This window comes from Falco punctatus (assembly GCF_963210335.1).
Source record: "Falco punctatus genome assembly, chromosome: 1".
NCBI classification, from domain to species: Eukaryota; Metazoa; Chordata; class Aves; order Falconiformes; family Falconidae; genus Falco; species Falco punctatus.
Window position 1 is genome coordinate 4,649,040 of NC_137580.1, and position 16,283 is coordinate 4,665,322.

At 40.1% G+C, this 16,283-nt stretch overlaps 1 protein-coding gene across 2 annotated transcripts in view; it reads left to right on the forward strand.

Annotated features, from left to right (window-relative positions):
* The window catches only part of SNX25 (sorting nexin 25), a 93,709-nt gene that overhangs the window by 30,742 nt on the left and 46,684 nt on the right, over positions 1–16,283 (forward strand). For both annotated transcript variants that reach the window (XM_080373769.1, XM_080373770.1), the window contains 2 exons: positions 9,722–9,894; positions 10,754–10,940. In XM_080373769.1, coding sequence (XP_080229895.1) covers positions 9,722–9,894; positions 10,754–10,940 — 360 coding nt within the window. The remainder of the gene's footprint in view (positions 1–9,721; positions 9,895–10,753; positions 10,941–16,283) is intronic.

Genomic DNA, 16,283 nt, shown 5'->3' on the forward strand with positions numbered 1-16,283 from the left:
TAAGGTAGGGGACACAGATCTTCTTGAACTATCTTTGCTTTCTGTCAGTATTTTAAAAACACTAGTAAATTTAAATTGGCATTCATGTGTTTCCTCTCTGTGTCTCTAATAATGAATCCAGTTAGTTTTGGATGGTAAATACAGTGGAACAGAGACTGTAATTAGAGCAAGGTGTCTTTCCTGTTGTGATGCCTGCTGGAGCACTGCATCTTGTTTCCTGTGCTGAGTTTTTACTGCAGTGTGACAGCGAAGGGCATTTTGTCTGTTACCTGGGCTTTTGAAATACCTCTCGTACCATCTCTGGAGGGTGTGCCTCATAAGCCACTTGGTCTTGGTTTTCCTGTATGACAACAGATAAATCCACTAAAGTAATGGAAAGGAACCTTCTGTGCACAGGAACACAGACATGTCTTTTTCCAGTGTAAAGTTCATGTGTTTTGTCATTGGATGCATGTCAGCCCCAGAAATCCTTTTACTTTTCTGCTTCACTGACTAACTTGGACCTGTGATATCTGATAGATCAGAGTGTCTGAGAAGATGGAAGTAGGTTGTGCAACCTTTCAGAAAAAGGAATGGTATTACAGTCCTTCCCTTTGCTCTTGCATTCCTTCTGGCTTATCTCAATCATTGTGAGGCTCTGCTTAGTAGTAAACACTCAAGGTAAAGGCCAGCAGAGACCAACAGATGAGGAAAAATACTTCCCTGAATGAGGGAGAGTATGAGAAGAGGAGAGCAGGGAATTAGGAGAGAGAAGCCTGGCAGTGTTAAGTCTGTTTCTCCTTTCTTTATTCTCTCTCCTGGCTTTCTTCAATGGTGACCGTCTTTCTTGTGCCTGACAGACACTTCTACAGAGTGAAATAAGGGTAGAGACACTCCTCTAGCCATGAGCATAACGGCCCGAGGTAATACAGAGCCGCGTAAGCTGTAGGCAAGACAGTTTTTCATCTTTCTGAAGTTTTTCAGCTTATATGCTTTCCTGGGGTGTACCTTGAGTTCCACTTGGTGCTCCAAAGGATCCTGTCACTTTTCACTTAAAATTTGTGGCAATTCAGAGTATTTTACATAGGAAACCATTTCATTCCTAATATTTGCTCAGCATAGAAATGGAATGTGATACTTTCCTATTTCCAGTGTTAGCTAGTTTGAGAGACAGAAGAAAAATCACCCTTGGATTTATTGATGGAAGCCACTGCTTGTTTCCCCTATGTTGCACGGAATCAGGAATGCGTTTATAACAGGATTAGGCAAGTGCATCCTGCAGGGTAGAGAGGACAGTGTTTGGCCATTCTTACTTTGTAGCAGCTTTTATCCCTTCAGTTCTTTATAGTTCATTCAAGTGTCTTTCCTTGGCTACTTTAAGCAGAATATAAGCAAGCTGAGTAAAGTGGTGTATAATGCTGGAAACATTCTTGTTGGTATGTGGGTTCAATGTTGTCTGTGGTGGTAGTGTACTTTCTTGGGGGCTAGAATTACCTGAGCCTGGGAATGTAGTCTTACTGTGGTAACATATGTATGTTGAAAGCAAGAGGCAGCTATTCCTCTGGATGAATTGCACTGTCAGTATTGGAAGGTCTTAGCAAAGTGAAAACAAATAGTGTCTTTCTGTAAAGCGTTCACATGAGAGGAAGAGGAAGTTCACTTATGGTTATTGTAGGCTAAGAATAACCACATCAAATAGTACTACAGAACCAGTAACATTTAATAAATAACACGCTGTGCTGGTGGTCTCTAAACTGCAGTGTAGGCAAATAAGATCTGAAGAGAGTTTGCCTTTTCTTGAACCACCTGACAAGCAGCGCTTTTTGAACAAATCTCAGTGAGAAGAGGTCACTGTGCTATTGATTCCCAACCCCCTAAATCATTTGTTTAGGAGTGTTTTATGTTTGTCTTTTAACCTATACCTGGGACATCTTGATCCTAAAGGCAGAGAAAAAATTATTTTATGCAAATACAGATATGTGGTGTTGCAGGCTGCTTCTGGCAACTTGACTGCTACGTGACATCTGATGGGATGCTCAAGAAGTGTTTGTGTGGGTGTTTCTGGACTTGCAGCATAAGTCATGACTTAACAAAATGAATGCTTGAGGGCTGTAGGCTACTCTCAGCACTGATGTAGAACCTCGATTCAAGGGCTGAAAGCTCTTGAAAAATGTGAGAGGGGAAGTGTTGTGGGAAAATTGCTATTTGAGTGATCACTGTGACGAATGATTTGGGGATTTAAGTTCATGTTGTACATGTTTTGATAATATTCCTTTTGGTTTTTTATGTATTACTGCCACGGTAAGGAGAGAAGACAACTCTTTTCTTGGCCCATGTGAACACCTTTGCATGTATAGGATACATAAAGGTGGTATTTTTTGTGATTACGATATGTAGCGTGATATGATACTAAGAAATAAAAGGTGCTGCCATCACAAACTGATCAAGAGCAGGTTGATGCAAAGGGAATTTAAACATTTGAGATTTAACTTGGTTAATCCTAGAGATGCATCCAAGTTGTCAAGATAGCTACTAAACACCTCCCACAGTTCTTGTTTTTCTTCTGTAATTTCATTTGCCACCCACAAACCAGGAATACCAAGAACTGCTTATCACACCCAGTCTCTGGAAAAGAGTAGTAAGAGGTTTCGTCTGAAATTGTGGAGGTTTGTTGCAGTGGGAGCAGCTGTATGAAAGTGCTGAGAACAAAATAGTCATGAACAGCCAAGGTCTGCCCATGTTATTAAAGTTAACTCATGGGTAGCACCAGGTCTAAAGCTCACCACTGCCTTCAAGCTTTGGTGTGAAAAGTTTGTGTTTCCTGTTGATGATTGAGTATGACCTAGACACCACAATAAGCTTTAGGACCTCCTGGTGCTGATACGATCATACCACAGCTTGTGTCATTCATGAATTCTTGGAGTCTGTTGTCGATATGACATGTCAGATGCTCTTTCCTGAAAGAGGTAACTGACATGTATAAATGATACGGTTATCTTCACAGTAAATATTAGGTAAAGTGATTTATAAAGCTTGCTGCTGTATGTTGATAAAAATGACAGCTGTGGAAATTTTGGTGTTGGCTTTGTCTTTATTCTTTGTTGTGCTTTTTGGGTTTGGTGTGGTCTGTTTTCAGAGGATGCAGGGGTTTTTTTAGTAGGTACTTTTTTTAGGTGTGTTTATGATGTTGACTTGTAAATATTTCTTAGAAAACTCAAATAGATCAAGCAGTTGTCATTCTGCATTGTCAAGAAGCTTAGAGATCTGAGTGAGGGTGATACAGGTGGAGAAGTGCAGGCTGCATGTGGTTCTGTTCTCAGAATCAGTTTAATGAACACGTGGTGTTAAATGACTTTCATCAGTACATTCAGAGTTGTATGTGTGCTTCAGCTCACAATTGCACTGATTGATACTTAAATGTAACTCTGCAAGACTGTCTCTTGAAAGACTAATTAAAGAAATAGCAAGGCTGAATGGAACATTTTGCGATTATTTATTTAAAGAAAAAAGACCCTTACGTAATTTCTTGTATAGTTACTAATTTTTTTACAGACTCCTTGGGGTTTGGGGTGGGTTTTTGTTTTTAGTATTTATTTGCTTGCTTCCTATTTTCAAAGCACATGGATTTATCTAGTTTGTCAACACTAAGTTCCTGATCATGCATGTTTCCTAATCATTGTCTTTATTTTGGGGTTTCTTGTCCTTGAACCAGTGGTGCTGCCAACTCCAAAGCTGCAAAATCCCAAGTTTCATGGACAGTGATAACTTTGGGGTTGGCTTTTAACTTTTTTCACCCCTTTTCAGATTCATTTTTAAGCTTTTCCATGCCATCTTGAGGGTTGAGACTATACAAAATAAAAACAATGCTTCACATCAGGGGCATAAACCCAACCACAAATACCAGGAGTTTTTTTAATACTTCTGACTGACTGTTTTTACAATGACAGTCTTTAAAATGAATCTTTACAATATAGGCAGTTACCAGGTGGTCCTTATTAAAACTGTGGGTATCTAGAGTAGATCCTAGATAGAGATTTCCATGAGGTCTCTGTATTGCGAAACCTGGAAGCCCGGTCGTGGATGATAGTCCAGTATTAAGAGCTGCAGTGGGTCCTGCAGCCCTGAGAAATGGGGAACTGTTGTCCAGAGGTATTGATAGTGGCTCAGAGTTGCCTAGTTATAGCATAGGAAGGAAATTATGTTACTTCTGTAACACTGGTTGTAACTGTTTTAACTGCTTCAGGAATACCACAGTAAATCTACTGTTGTGCTTTTCTTTATAAAGTGTTGGATGAACTCACAGGTTTGCAGCAGGGTAAAGTCTTAGTAATGATGTTTAGGGGCACACACAATCAGTTATTGCACAAAACAATTTCAGAGCACGGGACAGTTAAAGCAGGTGTCAGTTTAGTCCCAAAGAAAAGTACTGCTTGGAACCGATGCGGTACGAAGGAATTGGCTTTGTTAGACCCTGCCTATGGATCTATATTCACAGACCTCTGCCTGATCTTCCACTGGTTTAGGGGGTAACTGAAGGAAACCCCTTTGTTTTCTAGCACTATGAAATAGCAATAGATAGTGTTAAAAATTCAGAGCAGGCTTAAAGATTTCATAAAATGAAAATTACAGAAAAGGAACTTACACAGGGTTAAGCCTGGCTTTGTAGCTCATGGCAGAGTGAAGAGGGATATGACCTGTAAGCATGCTGTGTGAAGCATGGGTTCTGTCTACTGTTTTAAATCACTGAAGACACCTGCATCTTGATACACCAATATATGTCACTATTACTTTGGTATTGATTGTTCAAGAAGACACAAATAAATTAAGTTGCCACTTGCCATTATTTTTCTATTGCCTAAAGAGATTAAATGAGCCTGGTTTACAAAGCCTGTATCATGTCTGTTTTGGAACTGTTTGCTAGAGTGCCACATTTATATTAGTTCACTGCACACAGTTGTGCTCACAGTTTATGGATAATTGGCAGGGCTTTCAAAGCTCTCTAAAAATATCTCCACACAGTTTTACTTAAGAGTTTTCTGTGATTACTAAGTGACCTTGTGTTTGGAAAATCCAACCACACATTTCTAATAACATGTTCAAAATTGAATAGGAAGAGAAATAATGCCTTTGTTACTATTCAGGTTATTTAATGGGGCTTAATATCTTTATTGACACTGGAGTTATGTAGCAGCACTCTGCTTTGTGTACATGCATGCAGATTGCAGTTAAATTTCTGCTTTTCCTCTTGGTCTGTGCTAAATGAACAGCGCCTTCCTTTTTTCTTGATCCCATTCTGACAGAGTTGAAGATTGAGGTTTTATATCAAGCCGTAATAATATGCCTGATCAGAACACCATTGCTTCTGTTCCAGGAGAGTAAGTGGACACGGTTTGGTAGCTGAGTGGTGGTATTAATACTTCCCTGATTGCTCACAGCTCCTTTTTTTTTTTTAATAGATTTCAGTGAAGGGGAAGCCTGAGTTACAAGGGATGCTTTTTCTGGGCAGACCTTCTGTTGATGCGCAGTACGTTTTCCCTGCAAGCTGATCAGTGATTACATTGAGGCAAATAAAACTGTAATGCTTCATGTATAAATGCAAAGGAGGATATAAGCCCAGATGTCTTTTCTGTTTTACCACTGGCATACTGGTTTATTTTGTAGCTGTTAAGCCTTCCCCCAAGCTCTCTTGCCTGCTTTCAGTCTCCCCTTTATTTCTCTTGCCCAAACAGCAATGAAAACTGCAGGATTCATTGACACAACTGTTTGGCATTGATATGCAAGGCTTGATTAGAGTTGAATTTCCTGAAGACCTTGTTTCTCTGTTTTTTGGTTGTATTTTTTTTTTTCTTTTTTTTTTTCATAAAAATCTGGTGGGGTATTGTGCTTTCCCTTTTGCTTTTTAGATCACACTGTAGGTACTGTTTAGCTAGGAAAACAATGGAAAGAACCCCTTTTCTAGGGAGTCATGTATTCTTAGGTAATGGAGAAAAAATTAAAACTCTTCTTAAATGGCCTGTCAATTGGAGAGTATGCAACTCCACGCCCCCCCTTGCATTCCTGTGGGCAGGAACACATTAGATCAGGAGGGTAAGAATCAAATATTTGCCTTTCTGCTTGTTTATTCTGTTCCACTTTCTGTTTGTGTTCTGCTGATTGTGTATCAGAAAAGTCCTGGCATAGGTACAACTCAGCCAAGCTGTATGTCTTGGGTATTGACTGGGAATGAATTTGTACAATGGGGAGACAGAAATTCTGAGAAAGGACTTCTCTTGCATGGATGATAGTATAAGTGCAGTTAATGCTCCAGGGTGTTTGCAGTCACAAACAGAGCAGCATTCCTCCAGAGACTTGTAGGGAGGCAAAGACAATTCATCTCAGTTGAGAAATTTTATGTGTGTTACAGTTCTGTTTTCTGCTTTGCACATGTTGTGAAAGTATAGCTTGATCTAATAACTATGCAGTATGTCCCACAAATAAGGGAAGAGCATTGAAAAACGATGGTGTGTTTGTGTTCATGGGGGAAAAAAATCTTGCTTTTAGTGTTGTTAATACACATGACCAAGTTGTTAGGTTAGTTTGCTGATAGCCAGCTGATGTTTGGTGTAAGTCATCCTGTTTGCCAGAATTTTGGGTATGCTTCTGGCTGTGTTTCTAAGTGGCAGACTTTGGGTGGACCAGCCTGTCCAGAAAAGGAAGCCTTTGCTTCCTAGTAAGAGGTACGTAACAACTTTCATGTAAGTACGTAAACAACTAAGACTTCCTGTCTGCCAGTAGTCTGCCTGGGACGTGTCTGGTTTTGGATAAATAATGAATGCCTTTTAGGGAAAGCATGTGATGAGGAATGTTTGATGCAGTGTAGAGAGGGCTTTAGGATATGTCTGGAGTATGCATGAGGAATGGAAATGTACTGAGTGAAATAGCTAGGTATTCAACTGCCAGAGAGAAAAGATCCTACCAGAACATGATAAAAAGCTTTCTGAGCTCAGTCAGCTGCACCACCTGTGCTGGTTGATAGTGAAGACAACACATCATCTTCATAAACCAGTGTTCCTCAGAAGAATGGAGTATTTGCATCCAAGCTGTTCCAAGGGGCTTGTTTTGAAATTTGTCTTACTTGTAACAATTGAAACCCGCTCTGTGATCCACGTTGGATTTGGGATTGAATAAGAGGCTTCAGTCAAATTGAAACCAAATGTTATCTTTACATTCTTGTTGTTCTGAAAATTAATTAAAATTTTTGTCACCTTGAGGCAAATTACTTGTATTACTAGAACAGAATTAGAGTTATTAGAGTGTTGTTACTATTCCAACATATTTACTCCCTCCTGGACTGACTAGCAAATATGAGTTGTTACACAATACTGCCTGTCACTAGTGGCCATGTAGCAGTGCGTAACTGAAAGCTTTTACTTTGACTGTATATAGTTCTTGGTCACTTTTTCACGTAGAGACTGCTTGGAGCAGCTCTCTGAGTAACATTCAGTTGACTCTAGCCTGGACAGCAGTGTCCATCTCTGGGAATGAAGCAGATGTTACGGACAATGGGAGGAGTCACTGGTGTGAGATGTGACAGACCTGAGCCTCTGTTAACAGCTTAGAGCCTTCTACTGAAAACTAGTCCTGGCTGCCTTGGAAATTGCTGTTGTGCCTCTCAGGTGACACTGCTTCTGTCTTGCTGTAACCACTGTCATGCTCAACTTGCTGTTAAACTGTAAATCTGTGGCTGGAGCACATCAGGCACGTGGCCATGAAACAGCTGCTAGGGCACCTTGTCTCTGCTTCTGCACCTGTTTCTGTATAAAGAAAAGGTCCTGCTGTGACCTGCACTGAGGAGTTCCCTTGGCAGGTCTAGTCAAACATGTTCTGAGAAGTCCAGAAAGCCTTTGGCACCTGCAAGGAGATGAACCTGGTTGGTACTGGGCACAAAATCAAGGTGGGGGAGGTTTGCGTGGGGAGCTTGCAAACAACACAGGCTGTACTATCATGAGCTTGCTCATCCAGCAGCACATTGCTGTGCATGTCCCACCCAGTGCTTTACAACCATCCCTTCGCTGTTAGTTCTGAAAGACTCTGTCTTGCCGTCTTCCCAAAATGCACCTACTGTGATTGCTAGGAGCAAGGAGGACCCATTTGCCTGTTCAGTGGCAGGAAGGGGAATATGTTTGTATAATACATAGTATAGCACGTTATACCTGTTCTAATTCCAGGCCTGATGTACTTCCTTTAAGTTAGGAGCCTAATTCTTTCACTAAGTGCAAAGTGAAACCAGCAAGAAATTTTGAATTTCTTCCATCCATTAGTATCCAGCTTGCATAACCATTACGGTTAGCGAGTGGATGATGGTGAATGCCTTCCGCTGCAGGCTGAGAGCAATTCTGGCTGAGTGTATTCTCCTGCTCCTCTTGAAACTGAATCGGAATTAGCCAAAGGCAAGGACACGGAAGGCAGACAGGATGAGACCCTCACTCTAAAACATTTAGGATGGTGGAAGAAAACTGTGACTTTGTTCCCTAGTTACTTTTTCTTTAATCTGTGGTGATTTATTAGTATAAAACATAAGCATATTCCAGCTTCAGCCTGCTGATCAAAGGACTCAGCTTGAGGCAAGTTCTCTTGTTTCTTCTCTGAATGGCTCTGTGATCTCTGCATGCCTGAGATGCCTGGATCCAAGCAAGTCTTGTTACTTGATTTGGCCAAGAGATGAGTCACCAAATCTGTCATTTGATCAAGAGGTGACTCGGGATGGCACTTGGAAGATGCAGGTTCAAACCTATCCGACAGAGCAGAGCCTAAAGTGCAGGGCCTCTCGCCCACCGTGGGGTGAGCATGCTGCCCGCAGGGATATTGCCCCAAAGGTAGGTTTGCACGCACACTCTGAGCCCCTGCAGTTTCTCGCTTTCCAGTTTTGTGCTTTATATACCCCACTGATACTGGTAACAGTGTGGTCTGTTCTCACTTGCTGAGCTACTGAAGGGACTTGGTAGCCAAATTTCTTTACACTTTGGGAGTCAGTTCACCTTTCTCTGTTTGTCATCATGATTCCACCCTCTTTCTAAATCTGTGGGTGGGTTTTTGAAATCTTTTTCTGAATTGGTTTTCTACTTGCAGTGTAGATGGCTGGTAACGCCAAGTTTGTTATTTTAAAGGCAACTTGCACAGACTAATCTGATGTAGGCTGCAGGTGGCAAGTCGGAAACTCCTGTTACAGGAAAATTCATGTCAAACAGGCCAGTTACTTGCTGGGAGATTTATTTGCCAGTAACAAGGTGGTAGCTTCAGTGTCTTAACAGGTAGACCTGTTTCTCAAACTGGGTATGATCCCAAATCCTCTGCAAGGTTCAGGTTTATAAATAGTTTGCTCTACAAGAATGTATTTGCTAAGTTTGTCTTGTCTGAAAAACTGGACAAAATTTCACTAAGTTCAGTGATGGAACAATTGGGGTTTTTATTCAGAGAAACTTTTCCTCCTACTTGCTAGGCTGTTGCTTTTTGATGCAGTTTTAAAATACGGTATTTTGGCAGGTGAAAACATTGACAGGACGAAGGAATTTGGAAAAGTATCTTAACATCATGAAGAAAAATCAGCAAGCTTTGAAAAGTATACATGTGTTAAAGTGTTTCTTGACTGAAGTTACATATCTGATAATGTTACTTGGATATTTTATCAATTAGCAGCTAAACATGATGCAAGTGGTGTGTAAGTTCTCTCTTTTTTTCCTTTCTTTCTCCCCACCACCCTTAGGCAGGAAGAACCACCGAGACCTTTTTTGCTGCATCCGTGCTTGAGGAGCTCTGATGAAGAAGTAAGATTCCTGCAAAAATATTCTCAAATTCTGGTGTATTGTCTCCTACCCTCAAAGGATGTCCAGTCTGTCAGCTTGCGCATAGTCCTTGCAGAAATACTTGCAACAAAAGGTAGATCAAAGATCAGAGATGATTAACCATTTGCACCTGTACAATAGTAGTAATTACAGACTTTGTTATGTTAAAGTCTTGATACTTTGCTTTTAAATTCTGAAACTTAATTTCTGTGATAACCAGTAAGACACTTAATATTCTCAAAATCAAGCATATACTTACCTGGCTCTTGATACCGGGCTGTCTAGCACCTTGCAGGATAAAACACAATTTATCCATTCAATTTTCCTATTTTTAACATAGAAGAGCACTTTTTCAGTCTTCTGTGGCATTGTTTAGTGATGATATGAATAATTCTGGCCTTTTATATTTTGTTCAGATACCAAGAATCCATAGACTTAAGGAGGTGATTATAACTGAATCATGATACTAGATTTGATAAATTTTTTTTTAGACTTGGATTTAGCCAGTGTGGGTTTTTTAACTAAGGGGTTTCTGTTCTGCTTTTTATCAACTACACTTTAATCTGATTACAAATACACTAGTCATTCTTTATGTCACTGAAGTCAAATTCAGAAATTAGGAAGACTAAAGTATATTACGCGATTCAGTTTACTTTTAATTTTCGTTTATAGTGGCTGTAATGTTATAGCCTTCGAGGCACAGCAGAAAGAAAAACACTGGGAATTTTCTCAGAACTCTGCTTTGTCAACTTAAATCTATTCGTGTAACAGAATAAACAGTTTTATCAAGAAGGTACATGCAAGCTCAAATGTACCATGTAGTCCAGACAACTGGTTTTAGATGTTTATCAGCTTGCATATTTATTCATGCCTTTTATCTGCAATTTTCTTTTAAAGGACAGCAGTTGTTCTTCAGCATAAGGATTTTGTTTTAAAATATTTTTCCTCTCCAGTACTGAAACCAGTGGTGGAACTGCTGAGTGATCCAGATTATATTAACCGAATGCTGCTCAGCCAGCTGGAGTACAGAGAACAGATGAATGAGCATCAAAAGAAAGACTACACATATGCTCCTTCTTATGAGGAGTTCATCAAGCTCATTAACAGCAGCTCTGATGTTGAGTTCCTGAAACAACTGAGGTATTTAATGTTTCACTGTAGCTCATTCAAAACCAAACATGCTTCTTTTGCCAGCCCGTTACTGAGATTTGAATGAATGGTGATTTCTCTTTTTAAATTCAACTTCAGATTTCTTTTTCTTTTGACGAAGCAGAGACAGTAAGGATGATAAGCCGCAACAGTGGTTAAATCTCTGATGTAGTCAGTATTTTAGCTTGGTGGCAGAAAATGTTAGAAAATTCTGCTTGGTAGTATACTGGAGATAACTGTCCTGTTGAAAGGCATATTGGACCCTTCTTTACAGCTTGCCTCGGTGGAGTTCGATGAAATAACATGTTGAAATCCCACTGGTGGGTTGTTATCTCCTCATTATCTTTATGGAGTATGGCTGGCCATGGTGATCTGGTGGCTGTGAGCCATAGTGATCCTATGGACACTGGCTATTCAGAGCAGCTTGCTGTGTTTCTGCGATGTGGAAGGAGGGGTTCCAATGTTGCAGCACTCTTCAAATTAGCCAGCTGCAACAAGGTCTTTTTACCATCTCATACCAACATACTCTTCATGACAGTCCCTCTGCTGCCTTCTCCTGGTCTCTCCTCACCCAGGGCCCACACTCTCTCTTCTCTCTGCTTCTTCCTCCTCTCTCTTCCTTGGCTGCTCTCTCTTCATTGGCTGCCCAACCCCTTAACAGAACCAGCCACAGCTGCACCTTATCTACATCAGCCAACCCGCTGCCCCTGAAGCCAGCCCCCAGTTGTAGATTATCAATGCTAATTAACCCAGCTTCATTCTTCTACAGTTCAAGTTCCAGCACATTTTACCACTGGATCTGAGGCTTTTCTGTACTGTTGCAGGGGAGGGGTTTCCCAGTTGCATCCTTCTTAACATGTTAATGAACTCTGGAGAATTCCTTAAAGACCAAAAAAACCCCAGCATCGAAGCTCCTACATATCATGAGTTTGTTCAATGTCCTGTTTTATAATAGCACCTGCCCACTTTCTTACTAACTCCCCACCCTCGAAAAATTTAATCTCTCTCCTTCCATCTTTCATCGTGGGATACCACTTGCATCTCCAGCCTGCTTACCCAAGTAGAAGATGTTTATGCTTGCCTTACCTAGATGAGCTATTTCTCCTCAGATTTCTGATGGAAGTGAAAGGATAAGGAACAATTGACTGGGAAGAAGGGAGCAGACATACTGCTGCATCTCCTTAGATGACCGTGAGTTGGTTTTGTTGAGCTGCATCAAAGCTTTGGAGGGACTGTTGAAGCCATCTCTAGAGTGTTTGTCCTAACCTGTTGTGACCAACTACAACTGGTATTTTTCCCTCTTTGCTGACTCCCTTCAGTTGGTGTTGCAGGTCAGCTCTCTATCTTCCTAAATGGCTGCAGCAGCATCTAAAAGACACAAGCACATTGATCTCCTTCGCTGCACTGTTATCTGTTGTGACCCACGCCTTTTATTAGACTTGACTTGATCAGGCCAAGTGATGGTTTACCAGGGTGGAGTATGTGGGCTGCATAAGTAACATCTTACTTTCTCTGACGCTTCTTTTTGAATCTGAAACCACTTGCGTTTCTGAGATTGGAAAATACATTTGGGTGATGGTGAAATGATTCTGTTGCCTGGCTACTTATTGTTCATCTGCTTTAAAATTTGCTCTTTACTCTGGGCCAGTGTGCCTTTCCTGAGAGCAGAAATTAGTCTCTATTAGACTGTCTAAAACCTAATTGACATATTTATTAGCATAATCACACTAATGGATCTGTTTCAGAAGAAACCCAACTCTTCTGTTGTTGTTGTTCAGGCACATTAATGCTCGATGTGCTCTCTTTTTAGCTAATAGGTCACTTTAAATTGTGTTCTTTAATACCATCTAGCACATTTGCTTTATGAAATTATGTGGGTTTGGCTGCACTTAGGTTTTTTTCTTCCTAGCCTGTGGAGTCCAACTACCATCATCTTGAAACAGGTTCCTCTACACCCAATGAAATGTTGAGCTGGTCAGTATTTGAATGAAAAATGTCTGAGAAAATGTATCTTGTTTTTGAAGAGAGGCAGCGCTCTTCTTTTCTCTGTTTCTATAGGGCTGGTCCCTGGGAAGGTGGCTAAAGAACATGTTCCCCTGGGGGGGGAGAGATTCCTGTTCTGTTTGTTCTCCAGCACTGTAGGTGCACCTAGAGAGAGATGGACCAACCTGCAGTCATCTCAAAGTTGTGTAGTATATTTTGCGAAGCTTTCATAGTTTACCAGTGAAAGTTTCCAAATTTATGTCATGAAAACCAAACAGTGATCTATATATGGATGGGGAAAAAAAAAAAGTGATATTTTAGGTGAACAAACTAAATGGTATTTTGGGTTGTAATTCACAGTAGTGAACCATGGGAAATATCCAATAAGGAAGGAATTAAAGGGGAAGAAACAAGCCATTGTACAGTTACCACTGAGAAACACAGAATCTGTTAGAATGACAGGAGTGGGGAGAATGCTTCCAGTTCTCTTCCTACAACCAATAAATTACGGGCATGTTGCACTTAAACAAGTTTTCCAGTTAGATGCTATTTTGGGCAATAATATTTTGTTTATCAAAAATTCCTTTTCTTGGTTTTATTTAGAAATTATTTTTCACTGTCCGTTCAAAGCCAGTGCATGGCATTCATGCACTAAGCTTTCTCTTATGACTTCTAGCATTGTCATGTGACATCTTGGTAAAGAACAGATATAAGTAGTAACAATTTTCTGTGTAGGCTTAGCTTTGAGGGAGATTTATCCCAAGGCACTACAGTTGCTGGGAAACTAGGTTTGTGTTTTTGTTTTTTTTTTTAAAAATTCCTGCCATGCTCTTATCTGCAGATTAATTACTATCCAGTTACTAAAATAAACATAAAATACCTTGCTCCATGAGGGAGGCCATGAGGGACTGGTAAACATTTCTTCAGACTCTTGACTGACCATAGTCAAGAAAGCGTGGACTCCTGGATGCTCCTTGATGGATAGACATGACATTACAGGAGAGAAGTCCTGTAAGGCATCCTTCCACACTGATCTCATTAACAGAGTTTTACTAGGATTTCTTGTGACTAGAACCAGGTATTTTGTTACGAAGTAAAGACAAATCCCCAGCTTGGATCGGTGGAAACCTGTGGGTGAAGGGTGTGTGTTGCTTTTGCCCGGGAAATCAGAAAAGAGTGGGAGTCTGTATGCTGGATCTCCTTGTAAGCAGGTGTGCCAGCTCTCTGCCTTGCAAATAGCTGTCCTTGAAAGGCTAGTAATGGTACTAGGATTTTTTACACTTTTTTTTTTTTTTCCCCTCTCCTTGCTTAGGAGCATTATCTTAAGAAGAAATATCGTATTGATTTTTTGCATTGCTTTTATGGATTTTATTTTTACAACTTATTTAAATGATGCAGGAACTACTTATCATTAATTTTGGAGATACTTTTGAATTCAAGGTTCGTTAATATCTATAGCAGGCCTCTAACGTTTGGTCACTGTATCTATTAGTAGTACGTCTGTCCGTGGTTTTTGTGGAAACATCCCTTTCATTTTTATAGGGGACATTTGGGGACCTGATGTTTGTTCTTATTTTGCTAATTTCCAAGGAGCTTTTTGGTTGTTTGTGGGTTTTTGGTTTTTTTTTTTTTCCCTTTCATACCTTTGCAGTCTGAAAACGTGGATTTGTTTGGGGTGAAAAACCCCAAACTAACAAAGCTTCCAGAGAAGGGTCTGTTATATGAACATCTTTCAAGTCACTTTTCATAATGTTTGCCTGTGTTGTTGCTAGTCATGAAGGGAGGCAGTTTTATTCCTGTTTTATCAAGTTTCCACAAAAACCATGTTGCCCCTGTTTCTTTCAAGAAGGAAAAGTTAAACAGTGAAATTTCCCCTGCATTTTCTCTCAGATTTAAGTTAGCGTGGATAAATTCGAAGTCTCCTACAAATAAGATAGAAAAGATGAATTCTTCCGTGTCAGATGTGAAACAAATTTACTTGCTCTGTCAGAAGACTAGAGATAGAAGATGTAATGAGTTAACGTAGCTGAAAATAAATAGTGATAAGGAAATAAACTGGTGGATAGTTTTCATTCTACTTTCAAGATCAGTATTACATTTATTCTGTTATTTGTTAGTATAGCAGCAAAAGGTCACTGCACAGTTCATGGTAAGAAACATTATCACTGGCTCTGTGTCATCTTTTACTTAAGAAATGGGGGAAAGAGATTAATATAACTGAATAGGGAAGAGGTAAGAGTGGGAAGAAGTTACATGGATGTGAGCCCATGATTGGTCCAGTTCACTTATTGAAAATAAAATTAATACATTACATTTCAAATTCCCTTAGATGTTTACTTACCAGCACCAGAGAATGTGTAGCAGCTAGAATGTTTGGAACAGAATTTCAAGGAGAAAGGTTTGTGGTCTGGCAGTGTAGCCAGAGTGGTGTCTCTGTGGTGCAGTGCTGTACAGTGCTCTCATTGAGTAGTTAACAGCAAGAGTACAGCGCTTAGGAAGAACAGACTAAACAGTGTTTTGGAGGATGTAACTTGGAGGATCTCTCTTGCTTAAGGTAATAGATGAGGAACAGGAAACAAAGAGATGCTGTATTACAGTATCGGTAACAAAACCACATAAAACCATGAATGTGAAAAAATGGCATTAAATTTGGAAGGAAAAATGTTGCAAGGTTAAATTGGAAACTACCTTCCATGTGCAGTATTTACTTCGTTGTTTGTACCTTGTTTGATAAAATCATAATGTTCACAGTTACCGTACAACACCTGAGAGAGGTGAATGAGTGTTGTTTATAACGCACTTAAAGATACATAACCTAAGGCAACAAAAGTCCATGTGAGCTGCCCAGAATCATTTGGGAAGTCTGTGTCTGAGCAGGGAATGAACTGTGGGACTGCTGCGCCCAAAAATACCACCCTCACTTTGGTGCCCTACTTCCTCTGAAGGACTGGGAAAGAACTGGTGGGCAGATGGAAAAAAACAAGATAGAGTAATGGCAAAAGGAAGTAGGCTTAGAAAAAGTAAAGCATTACGAGCAGGTTCTGAGGTTTCAACTTGGTAATTGAGGGAGTTGAGTAAAGATTACTGCAGAAAAAAAAAATAAACTCTGAAAGTGTAGTTATAAGTGAGCATATGCTGTGTGTGTAAAGTGGTATGTCTATACAAAGAGGCAGAGACAATCAAAATCCTTAGAGTTACAGGAGGCAAGAGGAATGGGGGGAATTGAATAACGTTGGTGAAAGAAGTAGACATGTAAGAAGAGGAATATATTTTAAGGGTCATAGACCCTTTCTTAAACAGAGAATTAGTAGTCATGGACAAAGCAGACGGTACAGGAGGCTTCGGCCTTCA